Raw genomic sequence first — 22,079 nt, forward strand, 5'->3', positions numbered from 1 at the left:
ATACATACATACATACATACATATATACATATGTAAATATTTATAGTTATATACATACATTTATTTACATATGCATTACATAAATGATGAAACATAACTCGAACAGTTAATTGCAGACATCAAAGTGCTCGAATAAAATAAGAGTTAGGGAATTATTTATAGCTTAAGCTTACTAATATATTTTGCTCGGAAAAATGCCCGGCACACATGCACATTTCTATCATATAAATTATAATATTATGAATTTGTATGTATGTATGTATGTATGTATGTATGTATGAGTAAGAATAATTTTAAATTTAATGTTTAAATGCTTTAGATAGAATCCTTGAAGAGAATTTCTAAAAAACTAATTAAAACACATACAATTACTCAAATCGCTACTTGCTTGTGTTATTATAATACTATGACAACGTCTTCATCATTTTCCTTCTTTTGTGGATGTAGATGCACACTTCATCCAAGGATTGAATGCTAACCTCATTTATGATTCTTATAAAACATTTACTTTCACCGTTACTTCTCCCCTTCATATTTTCGACAATTTTTTCTTTTTTTTTTCTTTTCTTGCGATAATCATCCACTGTAGATATGTATGTATAGCATATGCTTATTTCAGCCAAACTAATCAAAGTCATAGTAAGGCTATGATAAGCATATCATCTTGAGTGAATTTTACGAAACTTGTTTACCAGCTTTTGTACCGTGTTTCAGGAAAAGAGTATGAAACGTTAAAAGCCAATCCGACTCAGCTCATTTATAACATCAACGATCGTAGAAGGTATGGAAAGCACAAATTTTCGAACACGGCAGAGCTCGAAAGCGAAAATCAAATTTAGACCTGGTCTTAATGTACAAGGAAAAGTTGCCAACACCTTCAGCACAGTACACAGAGGTTACAAGAGATTTCACATATATTTCATATTTTTAAAATACTATTGTCAGTCGGTCTTACGGTTTACATGTAGTGATTAAGGATGAAACGGTAGATGATCCCGAGTAGATAGTTTTCATGAAAACTGGATTTAGATGTGGGAAACAAGCTGAGACAAGCGCAGGAAAAGATTTATTGTAAATCCTACAAATATCTCATACGTATGCTTAATTAGATATCTTTTACCGAATTACACATATCCTCTCTTTTTGTTCCTGAAATAGATTTATTATTTATAATCGGTACGTAGTATATTCATGACCGGCAAAGAAAAGAAGAAAACCTATCCCAATTGGCCGCAACGAACATCAGATGAGTTAACAAGCGTTAAATAGTAGGCAGAACCAGTGAATGAGTCAATAAATAGTTACTATGGAAAAGCAAAGTAAAAATTCTGAAATATTACATTTGCGTTATGTAATGCACGAAGAGGATAACAAACAAATGATGGCAACACCACAACAGATGATACGGTTTAACTGCTCCATTTCTACTCGCTTGCATAATTATTCTTATATGTACATAGGTTAAAGTTGGAGAAAATTAATTAGAAATTTTTTGGAATGAAAGATTGTAAGCCTCTCCATCTTCACAAATACTATTCAAAATATTTAAATTATTAAGAGATGCGAAAACAGTTAAATAGACGAAGAATTATAAAGAAGAAACAAAATAGAGAGAAAGGAAAAAAAGAAAGTAGAGAATGATTTAAATCTCTTTGGTGATATGCATGTCCGTCCATATGTGTTTGTAAATGCGCTCAGGATAAATAAAATAGAGAAGACCTACACACGCGCCCCCACACGCATTCACAGATTTAGTGCAACCAAACACTCTTGTGCATCAAAGTTATGCAACCAACCAACGCAAGTTAAAATTCTCATATGAGCTGAAGGCGTAAATGTATGGATATGCTCTGTATGCATGCGGTTGAATGTAAAGTGCTGGTTTTACACACAAACACATACACACAATACACTCTTTTAAATACACAAACATACATATATATATATATATATATATATATATATATATATATATATATATATGGATATGTGGGTAGATTTGTTAACTTTTGCCCTTTTTCATATGTTGCGCCCTTATTTTTATTTTATGGTTTTTAGAAAATCTAAACAAAGAAAAAAATGAAAAACAGAACGGATTGCAATCATTCAACAAAATGAAAAGTGCGTGGGAAAAAAAGTTAGTAATATATAAAAGCTATAACTTGGCTAAGAGATCTCTTTGGTTTCCTCTTGGTATACATTTGGAGCAATATTGTGCGATAATAAAAACCTTTCGACAGTAGGCGTTAACAGTAAATATGCACTCAAGGAAATATAATAAAAATTTACACACACAGACATCATTTTTGGCATGGATTATGCCAAATATGAATGGTCCTAGAATTGCCGGAATGAAAGCAATATCTACAGAAGTTACATCAGTGATAGAATACGCAAGCCCAACGTGGGCTGAAGCTCTCATTGTGAAATCAACGTACAGTAAAATGGCGATAATATACCGCATCAACGCGCTTAGGTCGATATGCGGCTCCGAAGAGTCAGCCATAATGATTGCAGGGTCGATCTCGATTAATATCTTAGCGGATAAGATGAGAATTTTCTTTAAGAAAAAGAATCGCTTGATATCAATGAACAGGTGGTAAATGCGATAGGTGAACGTAGTGAAAGGTCAGATGGACGTTTTCCCTTATACCCAACGCATCATAATGGACGAGAAGGTGGCATGACAAGGTAAGCTACTAATCTGACGAATTTTTTAAAGCGGTCTTGATTGCTAAAGAGAACGCTGAGTATGCTATCGTCAACTATCCAAGATTTGTCGCGTACTATCGGCCTAGATGGAGCCGCCACTCTACGAAACACTTAAAAGCGTCACCGCAAAATACGGGGCATCGCGCCTAAATTTGTGACAAAAACGTACCAAGAAATTTAACGGTTGCGTGGACAGCTGATGAGTAGCGACAGCAACAGAATATAATATACATATATATTTTTAATAGTAATAATAACATCTATATATAAACAAAAATTAAATTATTTTCTCAGTTTTATGTACATATGAGTACATATATATATGTATATGTGGAAAAAAAATTCTTTTGGAAATTATTTTAATTTAAAAGCTAAAGTTTTACCTTGAACTATAAACTCGACATTTTTCTTTTAATATTATCTATAGATTTTTGTTGCTCTTTTTTCTCTTTCTTTTTCTTTTCCATTTTTTTTTTTTTTCTTTTATTTATTTATTTATTTTTTTTATCAAAACGAAAGAAAAACCCTTAAGTCATTTTTACATTATATTGTGTTAAAACTATTTTTTCTACGTGTTATCCAAGTAACAATAGTCGAAGAAAGAAAGTAAAGAGAAAAAGACAACAGCAGCAGCCTGAGATTCTTTTTTTTTTTTTTTTTTTTTTTTTTTTTTCTATATTACGAGAATATTTTATACAAAATGCCTGCAGTTCTTTGTCATTTGCATTGTAGTACTCAATCATACATACCTAAATATACGCACGGACACATATACTATTAAATGCGTTCATATTGCAAATGCGACGAGAATTAAATTCAATTTATTTAATGATATATATATAATTACTTTAATAATAATAATAATATTTTTTTTGTAGTCTCTTTGTGCTATTTTCACTATCAATCCAATTCTTATACCCAAGGATACGCAAGGAAAATTTTGAAAATATATCATTATATTGCTTTTTTAACAATTGGATACTATATATATATATATATATATATATATATATATTTACTGGAAAAATATTCTAAACTTAACTCACCGATATATCAATAATACTACGTACAGGAAGGCACAAATGGTCTGTATTTTTTGATAAAATTAAGAAATTATTTAACGCGTACTTGTTGTAGAGCTTAATAGTCAAAGTATTTACTACCATTACCAATGGTCGTTTGTATCTTATTTTGTCGTATCCCTTTCGTACTTTCGAGGCGCAATAGCCACACATTCATTTTCTCGCAACCGCTGACCTGCTGAGTATGTCTAAGCAAGTGGTAATCAGAAGATGACAGGTCTGGCGAGTAATCCGCCGTCAACAGATATTGTTAGTGCAAATGGAAGATCACTTGCTGAAGACAAATCAAAATTTAAACTGATTACACTATATCTCACTAACGAAACTAATTTAAGCATTTCCATCGCTTCAGCCGTGTTTTCGGCAGTTTAACATTCTGTGCCGTACACCGCTTACACCGCATCAATATCAAACAATTCAGGGGCCATGTGCGTTTTATAAAGCAATCAATTTCAGTATAGAGAACTTATTTCTTCACCTATTTAACGCAAAGCTTTTTACTTCATATATAAAGTCGCAGTTATGCGAAATGAGAGTATATTAGATGAATATATTTATCGTTGATGATGACAATGCTTTTCGAGTTAATAGCAATTTCACGTCAAATGTTTTGCTTAGTTAACCAAAGACTTCACTGCGAATGCTTTCTGCTTAATCTCAATTAATATATTAATATTTGCCCAATAGCCATAGTTTAATTCATCAATTAATTTTATTTGTGTAATAGCTGAGTTGCTTTTCCACTTTTATAAATAATAATTATTTACCATTTTACGCAATAACATATGTCTACAAAAAAAAGAATCGCTTAATCGCTTAGGTAAAAATTTGGTCTGCAATTGTTGTCAGTTGCGTTGCTAACATCAATCGATTTTATCGCAAAAGTGCTAATCTCATCTTTTACTTTATTATTTCTACTGATCATCATACGTTTCAATGGATTCCACAAATGATATCTTATTGTTTACTTAATCAAAACTTAACCAAAAAGCTCAATTAACTGCGAGGGGGACTTGGAAAAGACTTATGCGTTCAACATTATCGCTAATATTAAAACAATCACTCAATCCTTTAAATTTGATATCGAGCAATGTACGGAACCGCTTTGATTAATCCAATGACAATAAGATTTAATTCAGTTAAGGAATTACTCTATGTTTCGAAAAAATTCTCACATGATCACATGATACTTCGCTCAATATGTTTGCCGTGTAAACGTCGTCCACAGTTGACGAATCTGGGGCAACACTTGATTTAATCGTTTCTCAAGAATTTCGTTTCAATATCGAAAGAGATCAATGACAAAACTTGTTCTTTTCTCTTTGCAATTACTCTGGGAAGTTTATCGCGTCCGTATTTTGGAATGCCTATGGTATAATATTCATCGATTATCCTGAAAGGGAATAAAGAGAGATATGTATTCAATCAAGAGCTGATGGCTGACACTGAAGCGTATTTTGAAGGCTTCGAAAAATCGTTCTATGTAGAAAAGACGCGGAAAAATCGGCGCAGTATTGAAATTAATGTTTTAGTCTTTAAGAAGATTTTGTTATGGTAATGATTAGGACCGAATTTTGTCTAAAAATTGTTGTTTTATTCGTGACCCTTTAAAAATACTTAAAAGGAGACATCGATTGCTAGTAAAGAAAAAGTCGAACTTTTTAGTACAATCAATAAAGGTAAAGCGAAAATTACCGAAAGATGCGAAGCCCATTCGAAATTAGCATTAAGAAATGATCCTCTGTGGTTTAAATTTATTGAAAGATTAACGCTCTTTAGAGCTGCTCGCCGTAATGTTAACGCTATACCGTTGCATGCAAAGTCGGTTCAATTACTGTTAAGAGCAATACAATCCTTCAGCAAATGAATACTGGCATATCCCGTTATATTCGCATGCTTTCGAAAAAAATTTAGCTTTCGATAATAACACGTTTCGATTAAATACTTTTTGGGTTTTGTCAAATCCCACGCCTAAATGTTAGTGGTTGGTGCGAATGGATTTCGGAATGATAGAATCATTGGTTTTTATTTCTTTGAAAATGCATCTTGAGAAGCGGTTGCGGTCCAATCAATGTTTCAGTAATAATTGATGGCCTACAGCTTTAAGAAATCGGACGCAATGATGTTTGCTTTCACAACCTTGGCCGCATGGCATTGAATGATTGATTAATGTCGAAGTTTGCAATTCGATTAACGATTCTATCCTTTGGATTAAATGTGATGCTGCGCCAAAAATTTATCGAAAATTTTGATATTTGAATTCAGACACAGTCGTGTGAACATGTGCGTGCGTAGTAGAGATTTGAGTGACATCATTTTTAACATACTTTCATTTTCAATACAGATTTCTATCAATGCTTTGCCTATTTTATGTTTTAATTACAAAAGGAAAAAAAAAGAAAAAAAGATACAGTAGAGAAGCTTCATATTAATTATATAAAAATAATAGGATTAATAATTTATATATCAGTTCCGGTCTGCTCTTTTAATAAAAACTAAGTTGGCCGAGGAAAGTTTATGCAAACATTCAAGAATACTTGTTGTAGTGGGTGGCAAATTTAATTCAATTGTTTTTAAAAACTTCAATCAATTCGATGATGAAATTTCGCTTGTTATATATATTGCTCCGATAAATTTCATTGGGTCACTTGGACTCATCTTTTAGTGCAATAAAAGGTTAAGTTAAAAAAAAAAAAAAGAAAAAAACAAAAAAAACGAACGTAGTGCAAATGATTTTATTCGAAATTTTCTCAATCGTTTCTCACATGTTTTCCGCAATTATTTTCATTCCGCCTATGACTTCCGTGCCGATAGAGCAACTTATGATTCGGGTCTATCGCTGAAGGAATTTCCTGTTTTTATCGTGACAAGAATTGAGGCGTTGCTCAAAGAGGCCACTAGTTATCGAATGAAACGAGTAATAATCAATCAGAAGGACAAAGCAGCATCAGCGCAGGCATTACGTTCGAGTTCAATGATTCTAGGAACGTTTGAAAAAACGAAACCTTACTAAACCCTTTTCCGTTTTTTTCTTTCAAGGCTCGGCCCAATAGACGATAGCGTATCTCAGTTTTCATTTAATTCGGAGGCGCAGATATTCGTAATGTTATCGAACACAGCGTAATATTAGTTAGAGTTCGTATCCTATTTCTGAACTTGATTAAAGACTAAATATTTACAAAGCCATATATATGCTTTCTCGTCCTTCACTTTCGTGCCCCACTTCAAGTGGAGAGTATATCTACCAGTCAACCATTTCGATACAATATTTTCACCCGTATATTGTGTTGCATGATTTTTATAAATATTATATATACTGTTAGCATCAACATGACTGTGAATATATATATATATATATATGTTCAAAAAACCTAGTAATTATTTTACATTAATACGTAAGTCGATTATTTATTTATTAATTTTTTTCTACCTTTTCTACTATATTTACTTGAAAAATTTAATACTTCATTAAAATATATATGTATATATAGATTATATATGGAGGGAAGAGCCGAAATTCTATGTAGCATGATTTCATTGTTTGTAATTATTGTTGCCCTAATTTTTAATATGAAGTAATGCGGAACTGCCACAGGTTACATACATTTTTAATTAAACAATTGCAAATATTTTAATAATATATTAATAACCGTATGGGCGGGATTAGGTAGGACTTAATAATATATATACGATTACAAATCAATCAAGTTAAAGATCGAATCTATATAATTAGATAGATATATATATAATTAAAAATAAAAAAATCCTATAAAAACGTTTCAATTGTCATCATCATGAGGCAAACACACACATGGTTTAAAAGCTGCTTTTTTTTTCCTTTTCGTAGAGTCAAATTTGACCCATTTTCAGTGCCTAAATCATCTTTCAACATATGATTAGGTTTTTCCTTTTTTTTGTAATTCTGATAATTTTTTTTTTTGCGCTAAACAACTGTGTTGGGATCAAGCTTTACGTTCATCAAACATTTACTGCTCTGCTATGGCGCTATAATTTCTAATGCATATGAAATATTAAAAGAATAGTTCAAAGGCTGTTCGAAGCGTTAAAAAATTTTGGAAAATACTTGGAAAATTTTGAACAGTAACATTGTATTTCCGTAGATGCATTATATCGGGTGTCCCAAAATTTACGCAAGATTTCAATTAATTACAAAACAGAGTTAGTTTCTTTTTAATTGTAATTCTTTTATTGGATCATAAAGTACATAGGATAGGGTTATATTTGGACAAGCAGCTTCTACGACTTTGCTTGTCCTTTGCTCTTTTATGGAGGTTCTGATCCCTGAATCCTGAGAATACAGGCAACGGGAATGTTTTGTGATGTAATTAAATTGGCATGTGGCGGCATCTCGTTGAAACCATATATCGTTCACATCAATATCATCCAATTTAGGCAGAAAGAACTGCGCTATCATACCGCAATTTCGGGGAATTTTTCACAGTTAATGCCTTATTTCTCAGGAAGCAAGACCAAACTTGTCTTTTTTCTTTTTTTTTTTTTGGAACACCCCATATAAATACATATTGAAACACCTTCTACAATGCAATAAAATTTTTTAGTAAATAATGTACTTTCACTGCCACTATAAGCACAAGCAACCCGACAGGTGAATTTCGTCTTATGTGCAAATATTGAAAATAATATTATTTAAGATTGTTTGATAATGTTCTGTTTCTTCCCCTTTCTCTTCCAATCGTATTCAACTTTGTTTGGCCAAACTGTTATTTTACTCAACGGAAAGAAATGGAAACATTCAAGTTCAAGCATCTTTCCATAAGGTATATAAAACTCTGATTAGCGTAAAATTCTTGTAGTCCGCCTGCCCATCTACGGAAATTTTTAAAAATGTAATCATTCGAAATAATAACATAAACATCCCCTCCCTCCCCAACCCCTTCATAGCACAAATGCAACTCATTTTCGTGGAAAATGTCAGTTTTACTACAGTAACTAAAAGGTTCAATGTGTTTTTTTTTTTTTTTTTTTTTAATCAAAAGCTTGCTTATCAAAGTTGTCAAAGTAATTAATAGAAGAGAATTTAAAGAAAACATTTATCAGATCATAGTGAAAATGATGTTAATCGGTGGTTTGCTTTCTTGTTCGACATTCGCATGTATGTTCTAAATATGTAGCGAGAGAATATATCTAAAATTCGAAATAAACTTTTTGATCTCTTATTTATCATCTATGCTTAAATGCTTAAAACGAATACAATAAAGTTTGTTTAAATAATGACTGAAAGAGTTGCATCTCATGCCTTTTCAATATAATTAAATAATAAAAATAATGCATTTTTCGAACTTACCTTGCCTTTAATCGGTGTAGTTGTAATTGCATTTGTGTTGGGTATAAATCCAACACCACCGGTAACAGCACCGCTGCCGCCACCACCACCGCCGCCCCCGCCAGCATTGCTACCACCACCGCCGCCGCCTGCGCTACCGCCACCCAAAGAAACGCTTCCACCTACAGTTGTACCACCATTGTTGGCACCAGCAGCAAACCAGGATGGTTGCTGATGCATGGCTGTTGCATGCGACATGGTTAAAGTATGGGGACCGTTAAAACGAAAAGGTGGTTGAGTAGGACCCAAAAATGGGGCAGTCTGTATATTCATTTCTCAAAGTGGAAGACGGTGAACACAGTAATTGGAACACAAAACTGAAAGTTAATTATGTAGAACTGCAATAAAAGAAAAAATGACGCATAAGAATAAAAAAAGGCAGATAAGAAAAGGAATTCGTTACAATTGCAAAATCTATACAAGTTAGGAATATTAAAAAAAAAATTTCATTTGTTTTTTTTTTCTCTTTTATTTCGCCTTATTTTCCTTTTTTTTTTTTTTTTTTTTTTTTTTTTTTTTTCTTTTTCTTTTAAATAAATTTTCCAATAATAAAGAAGGACACAAACTAACTTGTAGAAGGGAAAATTATTGCAATGATAACAAAAGGAGTATATGAAATTTTGTAAGTGTGACTTGAATGAAAAATTTCAATAGTTGAATACTGGGCCAACAGTTTTGTAATTCACATAAATTAACAGCGAAACATTATGCGCTGCAATAACTATGGACAAGAGAGAGGGTTGTGCCCCGACAATATAAAATCATTTTGCGATGCTGAATTTAAAACGACAGTTAAATATATTTCAACTTTAGGCAAATGCGCCAAACGACTATCAACTATGCTAAACAGCCATTCACGTACCAAGGCAACGGCAGCAGTAATAACATCGCATCGATAGATAGCAATAACAGCCGTTTCGTTGGGATCTCGAATACGTTTTCAAAAAAAAAAAAAACAAAAAAATAAAAAAAAAGACATGTTACGTTCACCATATTGCATTCAAAAATGTTGTAGAAGAAAAGAGAAAAAAAAAAGAAAAAAAAGGAAACAAAAATGAAAAAAGATGAGCAAAACCCAAAGAAAGTGGCAATCTGCTGATGATATTTGAACATTTACCGGAATAAGGGCGTTTCAGGCAACAACACTTGTTTTAACTATTGCACGCGTCTATCTACAAACATATGTTCATTGTCTGATGTATTAAATAGATATTAAACTGTGCTCTCAGTTCGATATCTGAATCTCTCGGCTTACGGCGCTTAGGCAGTCTACAATTGTTGTTGTTGTTGTTGTTGTTGTTGCTGTTGTTTCCTATTCTTAGTGTTCATTCAGCATTGTTATTGCCGTTGTACGTGGGACACATATGTCGGCACTTTGGCTGAATTTTGAAATAAATAATTCGCGCAAAAACAAGTATATTAACAATCACATAAACTACGTTAACACGATTGCCGTTATCTATCTGCCTATAAATGCATGCATAATTATTACAACAGATTACAACGCCACTTTTCCTTCTTTCATTTTTTCCTCGTCTCTTCATTTTATCTCCTCTCTTTCCTTTTTTGGTTTCGCTATCTGCTTCTCACCTTCTATTTGTATTCATCTCTCTATATTGTCATCATTTTGGTTCCGGAAATTATTTGAATGAAACTTCATATTAGCTAACAGCCAAATGCATAGTTACATCATATGCTATCAATGCGAATTACTATAGTAATTTTGCACAAGTTACATCTAACTATATAAAGTTAGATAGCAACAATTGTTAAGTAAGTGTGCACAATTTTCATTTGCTTGCATTTGTGTGCGTGTATTTTTAAATGAATCACTCTTAACAGAATGTATTATTTAATTATTTCTTCAACTGTTTATCATAAGAGCTCTGCACATATTAATATTTATTATGAAAACAATCAAATAAAATTTAATTCGAGCATACATATGCGGAGGTAACTACTTATGCGATTAGCTTCAATGTTCCGTTAAGTATGAGTTATGAGTTAACGATAAGTAAATCACTTATACGTACGGTTATCCCATCTGTGCCCATTAAATACGCTAATAAAAAGAATTGATAATTTTTTTTAAAAATATATATTATTGTAAATATATGTATGTCGGCATTAATAGTGAAGGAATTGGTCTTACAATTGTAAAGTTAAGTTCAACAATAACCGCCTGAGTAGCCGAAGGCGAGGAATCTCGCCGTTTTTAATAATAAAACCCGATAGCCTTAGATGCTAGTGCTTTTTTAAGAGTTTAGTCTTACAATTTATTTCTCTGGCGAAATTAATAATAATAATAATAATAATAATAAGTCCAACAATAATAATAACAAAGAGAAAACTTGCAAAATTCACTCGGAATTTGATATTCGATCGCCACATTTTTCCAATTTTCAGTATATAAACATAAAATACAGCAAAACTGCATAGAAACATAGGTAACGTATCAGTATATATGAAATAAATGAATTCTATCTTCAATATGCAATCAAATACCGTATACAGATAGTGTTTTTTTCCTAAAGTTTATTTATACCAAAACTATTAAAGCCTTTCCTCTACGTTAATTGCTTTACGTCTTTACCACGTCAATACACAGAATAGCGTCTTTATTTCGCAACCTAGTAGCTGTAACCTTTTTGACCATCATTTCCTTGCTAACCAGGAACCCATCATCAGGAAATTGAGTTTCAAGTCTGTATAGTTGGGTTCGTTAACAATGTAAGTCTCAACGACATATGTCCCCAAGTCATGCTAATCCAAAATTAATTAAGCGTTAACATCGTTTAGCTCTTCGAGTAGGAGGCAGGAACTTGTTTACCAATTTTCCCTATTTTTCGGTTTGATCTGAAGCTTACTTGAAAACTCTTACAAAAAAAAAAAAAAAAAAAAAAAAAAAAAAGTCGAAACAGCTATTCAACAAGACCGTTACTTGATTCAAACTTTCCTTGATCGAATAGCTGCAAATGCGTATACGCGTATATGTACACGTACAATCATTTTCTATATAGGTCAAACGACCAGCCACCGTGAAGACAATTGCGTGGACACGAATATAATTCGAAGATAAAACCAGAATATTTCCAGTCGCCTTCAAGTTGGCAAGTATTTTGTTTTTGAACTTTTGACAGACTGTGAGAGTGTTTTTTAACACTAGATTTCCGGAAACCGTCAATTTGACGAAATTTCGTTTTTATTATTTTCCGTTTTTCTTACGGAATCCGCCAATTTGACATACAATTAGCCCAAATGCATGTTCAGTGCAAAAATGTTTCCGTTTGGTTTACTAATATACTCATAGTTAACGTCCCATGTATACGCGATGTTTTATTTTCATTGAATTCCTTATCATGCTATCATTCTTGCGCCCTGTAATTTCATTTGTATAAATGAGATAACAGAATTTATTAAAAACTAAGTTTATATATATATATATATATATATATATATAATATAATAAATTAACGTTATTGTTTGAAAGTGCCATCTCTGAAACGACGTCAACACTTCACATCATTTCAATCATTGCAATACGGAACGCAGCAGGAACCATGTCAGAAAAAACGAATAACTTTCGAAACGATTCAAGAAACTATTTGGCAATACCGATGATGCTAGCTCGAAGCACACACATATTCGGATTCTAGGACTCAATTTGTTGCATATGCATCAAACAACAAATTAGAAAAGTTAAGTGTCAAACGCAGGTGCAAGAATTAGTTTAGTAAAAACCACAACGGATATGGAAGTGCGCTTAATGAAGAGTCCTCTACAGCTTGTTTAACTTTCCATTAATACATAAAACTCAATTAATGCAAACAACTATCGAATATTTTTCGGCCGTCCTTGCCGTCCGAAAATACTCTACTTATCCTTATCTTTAACGTGCCTTCAAATGAAAACAATCAACTCCAAATTCCATTGTGACATTTTCGTGTTAATGCTTTTTTTCCGCAAATTGGCAATCGCCAGCTTCGTAAGATTACCGTACTGTACGACGTCGACAGGACAAAGCATCATGAATCTGCAATTTGTGTTTGGCATGTGTTTTCATTTCCTCGAAAATCGGTTTGTTTTCAATCCAATGTCTTGCTGCGTTCGAGACAATATCATTAAACTAATGGTTAATGAAAATCTTAATCATTCCTTCTTTTCATTTTTCTTGATTTTTTTTTATGGCTTATCGCCATATAATGTTTTATGGAAATTTATATATGTCCGATAAAATATGTTCAAAGTATATGGAAGAGTGTACGCAAAAGTAGTTTTTACCAAGTCAAAGGCACAGATAGGGAAACGCAAGCCGAATACGAAACATTCCGATAATATATACTTTGTTTATTTAAAATTTACTGCTTACTTCTAATGATTGACGGAATACAAATATATTATATGAAGGTTAATATGATATATTAAAATAGAATTGGAAATTTCTTGTCTCATTAAACTAATATATTACATATAACTATAATGAATAAAGTATTATTGACAATAATATATTATACCATATAACGCAACTATGAAAATACTAAAAATAATAATAATAGTAATTATGATAATAATAATAATAATAATAATAATAATAATAATAATAATAATAATAATATTACAAAACATAATGTCATGCTTTTCCTAAACTGGCAATTACACGTTGAACAACTATACGACACAACTTGGCAGCTGTGCGCAACAAACAATAACTTCTCATAAAACTCTTTTTTTCTATATTCGAATTATTGCAACAGTTACTGTATGATGCCATTACCTCCTATTTGATTTGATTCGATAATTTCGGTTCTAGGTTCCTAGATTACGTTCACTGATTCATTTTTATAATCGATGAAAAAAGAAACTGAAACACATTTTCAATGAAACCGTTCCGTTGAGGAAATTTTTTAAAAACATTTAGCGTAAATAACAATTATATCATCCATATTACTCACACATTACTCATACTTATATATGTATTGTTAATTTTTCATTTGGTTTTGAAGGCGGTTTTCTAAGAACTTCTACCATTCTTGTAATAAATTGTGACAAGAATAATGCAATTGAAAGAACATGCATCTGATATATTGAAAATTGCATAACAATAAATTCAATTATAATTTCTTCATTTTTATTTATTTATTTTTTTATTTTTATTTTTATTTTTTTTTTTCCCCTCTCATTTTCTATTTTCTATCTAAGGATGACGACGATGATGATACTCATCATTATAATATTGCAGATGAAGTAAAGTATGCTCAGGCGTGTTTTTCTTTTAAACGAAAGAGCACAAGTTATTTATGACGAGTGAAATGAAGGAAAAAAAAAAAAAAGAAGCTTAACAATGATATAACAATATGTAAACGGATAAGAGCAACAACAAAGAAAAGCATAATATAGAAAAAAAAAAAAAAAAAAAAAAAACAAACTATAAACTTAATAGGTTGGATGGAAAGTTCTGTCGTATTTTTATTCACCTACTTTGCCTTAACATACACAACGCAACAGTTTTAATGTGATCTTCAACAGTTGTATGATGAATGCGTAACTCTTCTACAATTTCTCGATATGTTAAATGTCGATTATTTTCTAATATCGATCACAAAACATAATTATCGATAATTTTCTTGGAGGCTGAGATCATCCGGAACGAAAACTATTGCTAAACCACGTGCAAACATTTACAATATCTTTTTCAAATCTCGCACACAAATTTTTAAATGCAACCGAGGCGTTGCTTCCTTTTTGCAATTCACACAAATTGCAGTGACATAATGGCACTTTACCTAGTGACATGTTTTTCAATTTAAATATCACAAGTAAATGATGAACGGGAAAAAAACACTCCTTTTATATTATACAGCAGTTAAAAAAACAAAAAAAAAAAAAGAAAATCCGCATGGCTCACTGGCCATATGTTTTTCTTTTTTTTTTTTTTTTTTTTTATTTATCAGAAATATTGCCTGTCTATTTAAAATACGACAGAACTTTCCCTCCAACCTAATATATACATAGGTTATGAGCGAAACTTCTATACTCACTAACATGAAAAGAAAAACAACTAGAATTTCGACACTCTACAACGCCGGATGAATACAACCGACATTTTTCATTTTTAAAGAGGTCCGTCCAGTAGGTTAACTCTTCGAAAATACATTCAAAATTTCTATGATCGTATGCGTTCTCTTCTCGTCCGTATGCGTTAAAGCCTTCTCAGTGGACGTTGTATTGTAGGTAAACGCGCTTTTCAGCAACTTAGCCGACTATCAATACGATAATCATGCGAGCACGCAACAACCTTTCACATTTTTTCCCAAAATTCAAAGCCAATATATACAAGTTTTGCAACCGCGTCTACCATAGGCGCCATCTATATGAACTGGCAGATATACTCAGATCGAATCTAAATTTAATACCAATTACGAATATATATTTATTTATGGACCTTCCTTCTGAATGTTACCAATGTTTTAACAAAACGAATATAGCCCTTGGCGAAGGGTACATATATATAAAAAAAAAAAAAAAAAAAAATGAAATTTAAAAAAAAAAAATTAAAAAATTAGATTTTAAGTAGTGGAACAGACAGCAACAATACATAAAAACGTAAGCAAAAATAAATAAATAACTATTTTCAAATGGTTACATATTCATATATTAATGTCGTAAACAACTCATTAAGTACTTTTTAATACCTAAAAAGCGTTGCGAAAAGTCGAAAAGTGTGATGACATCGTAAAACAGTGTTAATCAAATAACAGAAATTAATGAAAAATAAAGAATGAATTCTATAAAGGAATCAAAGAGAAACCAAGTCAAGTGCATATTTGTAAGGAAAAGTGCAACACATATACATACATACATACATACATACATACATACACACACACACACACACACACGTGTACATACATATGCGCACATACGTATATATAGATTCACGTAACATACATAAATACATTTACGTAAGTAAGTACATGCATACACATATATACATATATGTACATGCATAAACATATATACATATATGTACATGCATACATATACACTCACGCAAGAAAACACGTTGTATAAAAGACAAAAACTAATATTATAAGCAATTCTCATGAGACAAACACACACTCACACGCTCACACATATAAAGGCTCGCACTTACGCAACATATACTACTAGTCGCAGTCTACTCAGAGTTACTCCTTACGTTCAGCAGAAGAATGAAAATAAAGAAAAAAGATTTCAATTCAATTCAAAAAATTGTAATAGAAATGAAAGCCAACAAAGAGCTTTAAACATACTGTGAAAGAGTTATCTTAGAAAAGAAAAAAAAAAAAAAAGGAAAAAACCAAGTGAGGAAGGAAAACTTTTAGAAAATGACAGCAACAAATGACAACCGACAAACGTTGTCGGACTGGTATGTGTGCGTTAATTAAATTTTCTCATTTTTTATTTTTCTTTTCTTTTCTTTCCATTTTTTTTTTTTTTTTTTTTTTTTTTCTTTTTCTCCACTCTTCTCCTCTCTTTTTTTTATTCATTGGTATTCTTTCCATTTCTTTGGCTTAGCATACTTAAGTGAATTTCTTGAGATTATTGTTCATTTTTAGCTTTTAAACATTCATATGTACGACAAACCTACCGGGATGTTGCACTAAAAGAACCGAGTGTATCTAATGTTTGCTTTCTCTCACTCTTGCTCTCGCTCTCACTGTCACTCTCACTCTCTATATCTTTCTCTTTCTCTCTCTGTCACTTGGGAAAAGTTATCCTTGCGAATCAAACGGGAACATAGAAAATTGTTAGAAAATATTTTTATTCTTTTTGTTTTTTTCTCAATCATTTACACAACTGCAGTTTATAGGGTGCAGGGGTATATGTATGCATGTTTGTATGTTTTGCATGCGTATGTATGCCTATGTTCGCATATGGTAACCAATGTTAGAAATCGCCATACTTCGTAAATGGGTTTTATTCCCATTGTCCGCTTGTATGTCTGTCAATGTGTCGGCGGCGTAAATATTTGACAAAGACTATGGTTTTCCTTTTGTTTGAGATTAATGGTTTTATTGTTATGGGTTGACTTACATTCATTTTCAACCAAATAATTTTATATTGTTTAAACTTTGAGAAGACGTCTTGGTGCGGTTATAAAATATTTCACTGTGTATGTATGTTCGTTGGACTGTTAGTGTGTATTTGAGTTTTTGTTTTTTTTTTTGTTTTTTTTTTTTTTTATAAAAAAGTAATTGCACAAAAATTTTTATGTAAAATCATTTAAACTAAGAGAAGCAGATAAGGTTTTGTTAACGTTATGAATAAGAAATTTAAACTAACAATTTCTGCTTTAGATACACAGTTTAAGACAAAAAGTTTTTTCTTTCTTTTTTATTTTTCCTTTTCAGATTAGCTCGAGGCAGAATAGAAGCATTAAATTCCAATTGTGACAACTGAGCGCAAACCAATCGCTATTAGAATGAAAAAAACGCGCGCATATTCAGAGCATAGTATGTGTTTTTAATGTGTTTTAATTATTATTTCACTATTAACATGAAGAAAATTCTCCATAACAGTTTCCTATTTCTAATCATGACGAGGTTTTAAGATGTTCAATTCAATTATTCCCATTTGTCCGAAACTTTACATTAGATGATCTTGATTGGGACACTTGAGGTCCCGAAATTTGGGAAGAAAAATCAATTACTGATTTCATTCTGCCGATCAACTTTGTAGAAAGGACTGTAGTAAAGGACCTTTTAGTAACACATATAAAATTCGCAAAAAAAAAAATATATATATATATATGCAGAATATATATATATATATATATATATATGCAGAATACTTTAAAGTGTAGCAGATATCGCTGTAAAGTTGGATGAAAATATTTATTAGACTCACCTGAAAATCTTTTCCAATCACTCAAGATCATCGCGATGCAATCACAATTAAGAAAAAGCCCTGTAATTATACCTTGCAGTGCAAGAGTATCAAAAGCTATGCGGATGTATACAACCCCCGGAGGGTTTGCGAATCGATTTAAGCTTGCCCGTCTGTCCATGTATTTTAGTGTTCAACTTACAGGTCGTAATTTTTTAGATATTTCAATATAGTTTGATACCCCGACGTATTTTGACCGAACGCAGAACCTTTTGGGAAATTATTCGGATCGCGTAACTTTTCCAATCGCTTTCCCTATAATTCCTTTATTTTGGAAAGTTGTTATATTGAATAACTGCATTGAGAGAATTGGTCTAAATTATTTAAGGGTGAACCGAGGCCAGTGTTACCGTACTCAACTCCGAAGAATGGGCGTATACTCGTCTTGTCATAATGTTTGCAATACCCAAAAGGAAGCTTCAAAGACGCTATAGTATATATATATATATATATATATTCTTGATTAGCGCGAAATTCTGAATCAATTAAGCTACGTGTATCCGTTTTGCTGATGTGTGTTACAGACACTCTTCTGGTTGCAAAAACGAAGATATCGACTTCACATTTGATAGAAGCTTTGCGAAGCATTCATACAGTAAAAGTTTTTTACGGCCATAAGTAGAAGGATAGAACGCTACAGATTTTTAATGGTAGTGAACGTGCGAGAATCGGCTCCATCTGAATTCAACCTTCTTACATGTTCTCATTGAACATTCTCGTTTGAAGTGATATGACATATTCAAGATAAACTTCTCTATTTAGTTTGATTCTACCTACAATTCTTCATTTGTAAGCAAGTTGGATAAATTGCCAGTTAATACACTGCACATGCAATGGAAAGTAAACTGTTTCTTTGTTTTAAAAATGAAATTTTGCATAGCGTTAAGATCGATCGCCATAGGATTTCGAAAAATCATACTTATCGTTAAGTTCAATTGTACTGCAACGAAAGACCGAACGAATCCCTATGGGCTTGCGGCTAAGTGAAATACTCCATAACTGCTTTACTAAGCAGAATACATAGAAGTAGAAAATGTGCGTATTAGTACATCATACATATAAACTATGTAACAACTCTTTAGTGGACCATGGCTCAGTATTCAATACTGTGTACCATCCTACAATTATCCCGTATAAGGACTTTGCAAAATAAACCCTTATAGAGGAAGTGAACACAGGAAAACAAAATGGATAGACGGATAGACAAGGTGACGTCGGCGTGTCTTAAGTTCTTCTACGCATTGCGTACATTCGCACAAACTATAAGAAAATTTAAGAGAAATTTGAGATTATTTAAGTTTGTGTCTTCCCCACAATGTTTCGACAATGTTTCGTGATTTTGACAGATACACAGCTCCATACATATAGTTACATCGATTCCGCTATTCAAGCAAATATATACATTTTATAGGTTCTGCCATGCATTATATTGAATATAAATTTTTTTTTTTTTTTTTTTTTTTTTGACTTGCAAACACTTGCTGTTGTGTTAACAATCATAGACGAACGGACGAAGTAAGTATAATATTGAAAATATGACTTGAAGTATATACGATTTATGTCTTCATTTATGCTGCAATCAAATACCGTAAGCGAGGTAGCGGTTAAAAGATCTGTCGTCGTCGTCGTCGTCGTCGTCGTCGTTGTTGTCGTTCTTTCTTGATCTTCTGTGTGAAGCTAAAGAAAAATTTTCGTTGCGATTTTTTAATTTCGTTTTCATTTTTTCTAGAGAATTATTAAACGCTTTTGATCGATTCTTTTTAAGAGCATTCTATGACACTGAACATGATGCGAAGTGACGGGCGACTTTAGTTCTTGCGATTGTTAAATAATTCAATAGAACTCGTTATTGGAATAGTATCAATCATTTAGTATAACGTTCGCATGTGTCCGAAAAGGCGCTGAACATTTCTTCCATTTATTATCAGGCAGTTTCTTCGCAAACTTGCATTAATTCTTTATATACAGTTGTAGTAGATTTATGTTATTAGACCTGTGTATATAATGAACACAAATATTCGGATAATGTATGAAATACAATGTGTTTTTCCTGCTCTTTAATTGCTTTTATTTGCTGTTTGTTTAGTTTAAAGGTAGGCCAAGGGTTACTCTAAATTTCGTTAAAGCTTCTCCTTACAATTTTTTAGAAATTTAGTCATCAAATTAGTAGTAGTTTAGTCGCCACAATTGGTTACTGACTTCAGTTCAATATTGCTATTGTTATTCTAAATATCTCCGCAGCTAGCACTCGATATGCTTACATCGAACCATATGTTAGAAGCTTATTACGAAATGCTACTAACTCAATAATGAAATGTATTTATGTATATTTTCAATTTTTTATTACATTACAGTGTAAACCTTTATTTGAGTATTATGCTAATGATGCCCTAGGGACGTTAAAGCAGGAGCTATAAGCAATTCTTTTAATGCGTGCATCCGATTTATGTATGTAAACAATATAACAACGTTTAAGTTTAGAGTATAAACAAAGGTAAATGAAAATTTATAGGTAAATCCAAAAAAAAAAAGCAAGAGAAAAATCTTTTTTCCAATTGTTTCCTATAACAACTCGGCGCAATATCAAAAACATAACGTAACATATAAATAGAAAAAAAAAAAAGAAGGAAATCGGGAAAATAAACAGAATAATAGTAATATTCACAAAACGTTTAAGAAAAGGAGAAGAAGAAGAAAAAGAAAAAAAGAAACAAACCAAAACAAATAAGAAAACAAAGTCTTATTTCGCCTCAAGCGGATATTTACGATATCCGTCATAATGAGGAAAAAAATTAAAATAAAATAACATCAAAGGCCTTTGAACTTGTTTTTTTTTCACATTTTTCGACAGCTAACCGCACCAAAATGCATTTGAAGACGGGAAGACTTCGCTATCAAGAAGCTAATCTATAGAATTGATTCTACTTTTATCTTTTCCGCTAATGTCACCCCGACTACTTAGCCAAGCAACGTGCTCGGTAAAAACCGGACAACAATGAGAGAGAAAGAATTGGCGAAAGAGGATTAAAGGTACGAACGCAACGTGGAAGATGAAAGCCCCCTATCGGCCAGTTACTATTACGTTAGCATATTGATTGATCGAGCGACCACATGACAATCATTTGCTGCGCATGAGATTGAACGCGGGCTTCTTTTATGAGAGGCTCTAAGTTGTTCAACAAAAGACAGACAAGTGCAGCTTAATCTGCTTAAATTCGAGAGTCGACATATGCTACGGGAAAAACAAAATTGCTCAACTCTTCTGCAAGATTTCGTAGAGAAAAAATCATTTTATAGATATCAGGACGAGCTTGTCGTCTCTACCACTTAGGAGAATATCTAGTCAAAATTTTCATTTAAGTACTTCAACAATTTCTTCGAGCCATTTCATCCGAAAAGCTCAAAATTAAGGTTCCTTTGAATGATTAATTAACATTAACCTACCTGTGATGTAAGATCTATTTTATAAAAAATTTGCATTTATTTACACCCAAATTATTTTGATTATTCACCTTAAGCAAAAGACTGGACATTCTTTCGGCATGAAATCCAACTATGGCCGAAAAAATGGGGGAAACGTTTAGTATCCGATACAAAAAAGAAAAAGGCAAATATGAATGTTATTCTCTTGAAATAAACGCATAACTTATTCCTATATATAGAATATATCTAGCCATTCACGCATCTTTATATGAAAAGCAGAACGATATTATTAATTATGGTTAGGTTGATTAAAAGCAAATTGAACATTGAGAATTGTGTTCTCATTTCAGGTCTGTTTTCCTCGATCTTTGAGATTGATTATGGCCTCGATCGAAACTGTCACTGTATAATCAAAAGATAGTTACAATTGCTCTCGAGAACTCGAATGGATACAATATTGGAGAGTTTTCACTAAGAAGTTATGCACGATTAACGCACACATCCGCACAAACACACACACACAGAGAGAGAGAGAGAGAGAGAGAGAGAGAGAGAGAGAGAGAGAGAGA

At 32.1% G+C, this 22,079-nt stretch overlaps 1 protein-coding gene across 8 annotated transcripts in view; it reads right to left on the bottom strand.

Annotated features, from left to right (window-relative positions):
• LOC119645116 (protein alan shepard-like) overlaps nt 1-22,079 on the bottom strand; it is a 202,489-nt gene that overhangs the window by 49,186 nt on the left and 131,224 nt on the right. For all 8 annotated transcript variants that reach the window (XM_038045035.1, XM_038045036.1, XM_038045039.1 and 5 more), the window contains one exon: nt 9,121-9,497. In XM_038045035.1, the coding sequence (XP_037900963.1) occupies nt 9,121-9,432 (312 nt within the window). In that variant the 5' untranslated portion in view covers nt 9,433-9,497. The remainder of the gene's footprint in view (nt 1-9,120; nt 9,498-22,079) is intronic.

The sequence above is a fragment of the Glossina fuscipes genome, unplaced genomic scaffold (genome assembly GCF_014805625.2).
Source record: "Glossina fuscipes isolate IAEA_lab_2018 unplaced genomic scaffold, Yale_Gfus_2 1, whole genome shotgun sequence".
Classification (NCBI taxonomy): Eukaryota; Metazoa; Arthropoda; class Insecta; order Diptera; family Glossinidae; genus Glossina; species Glossina fuscipes.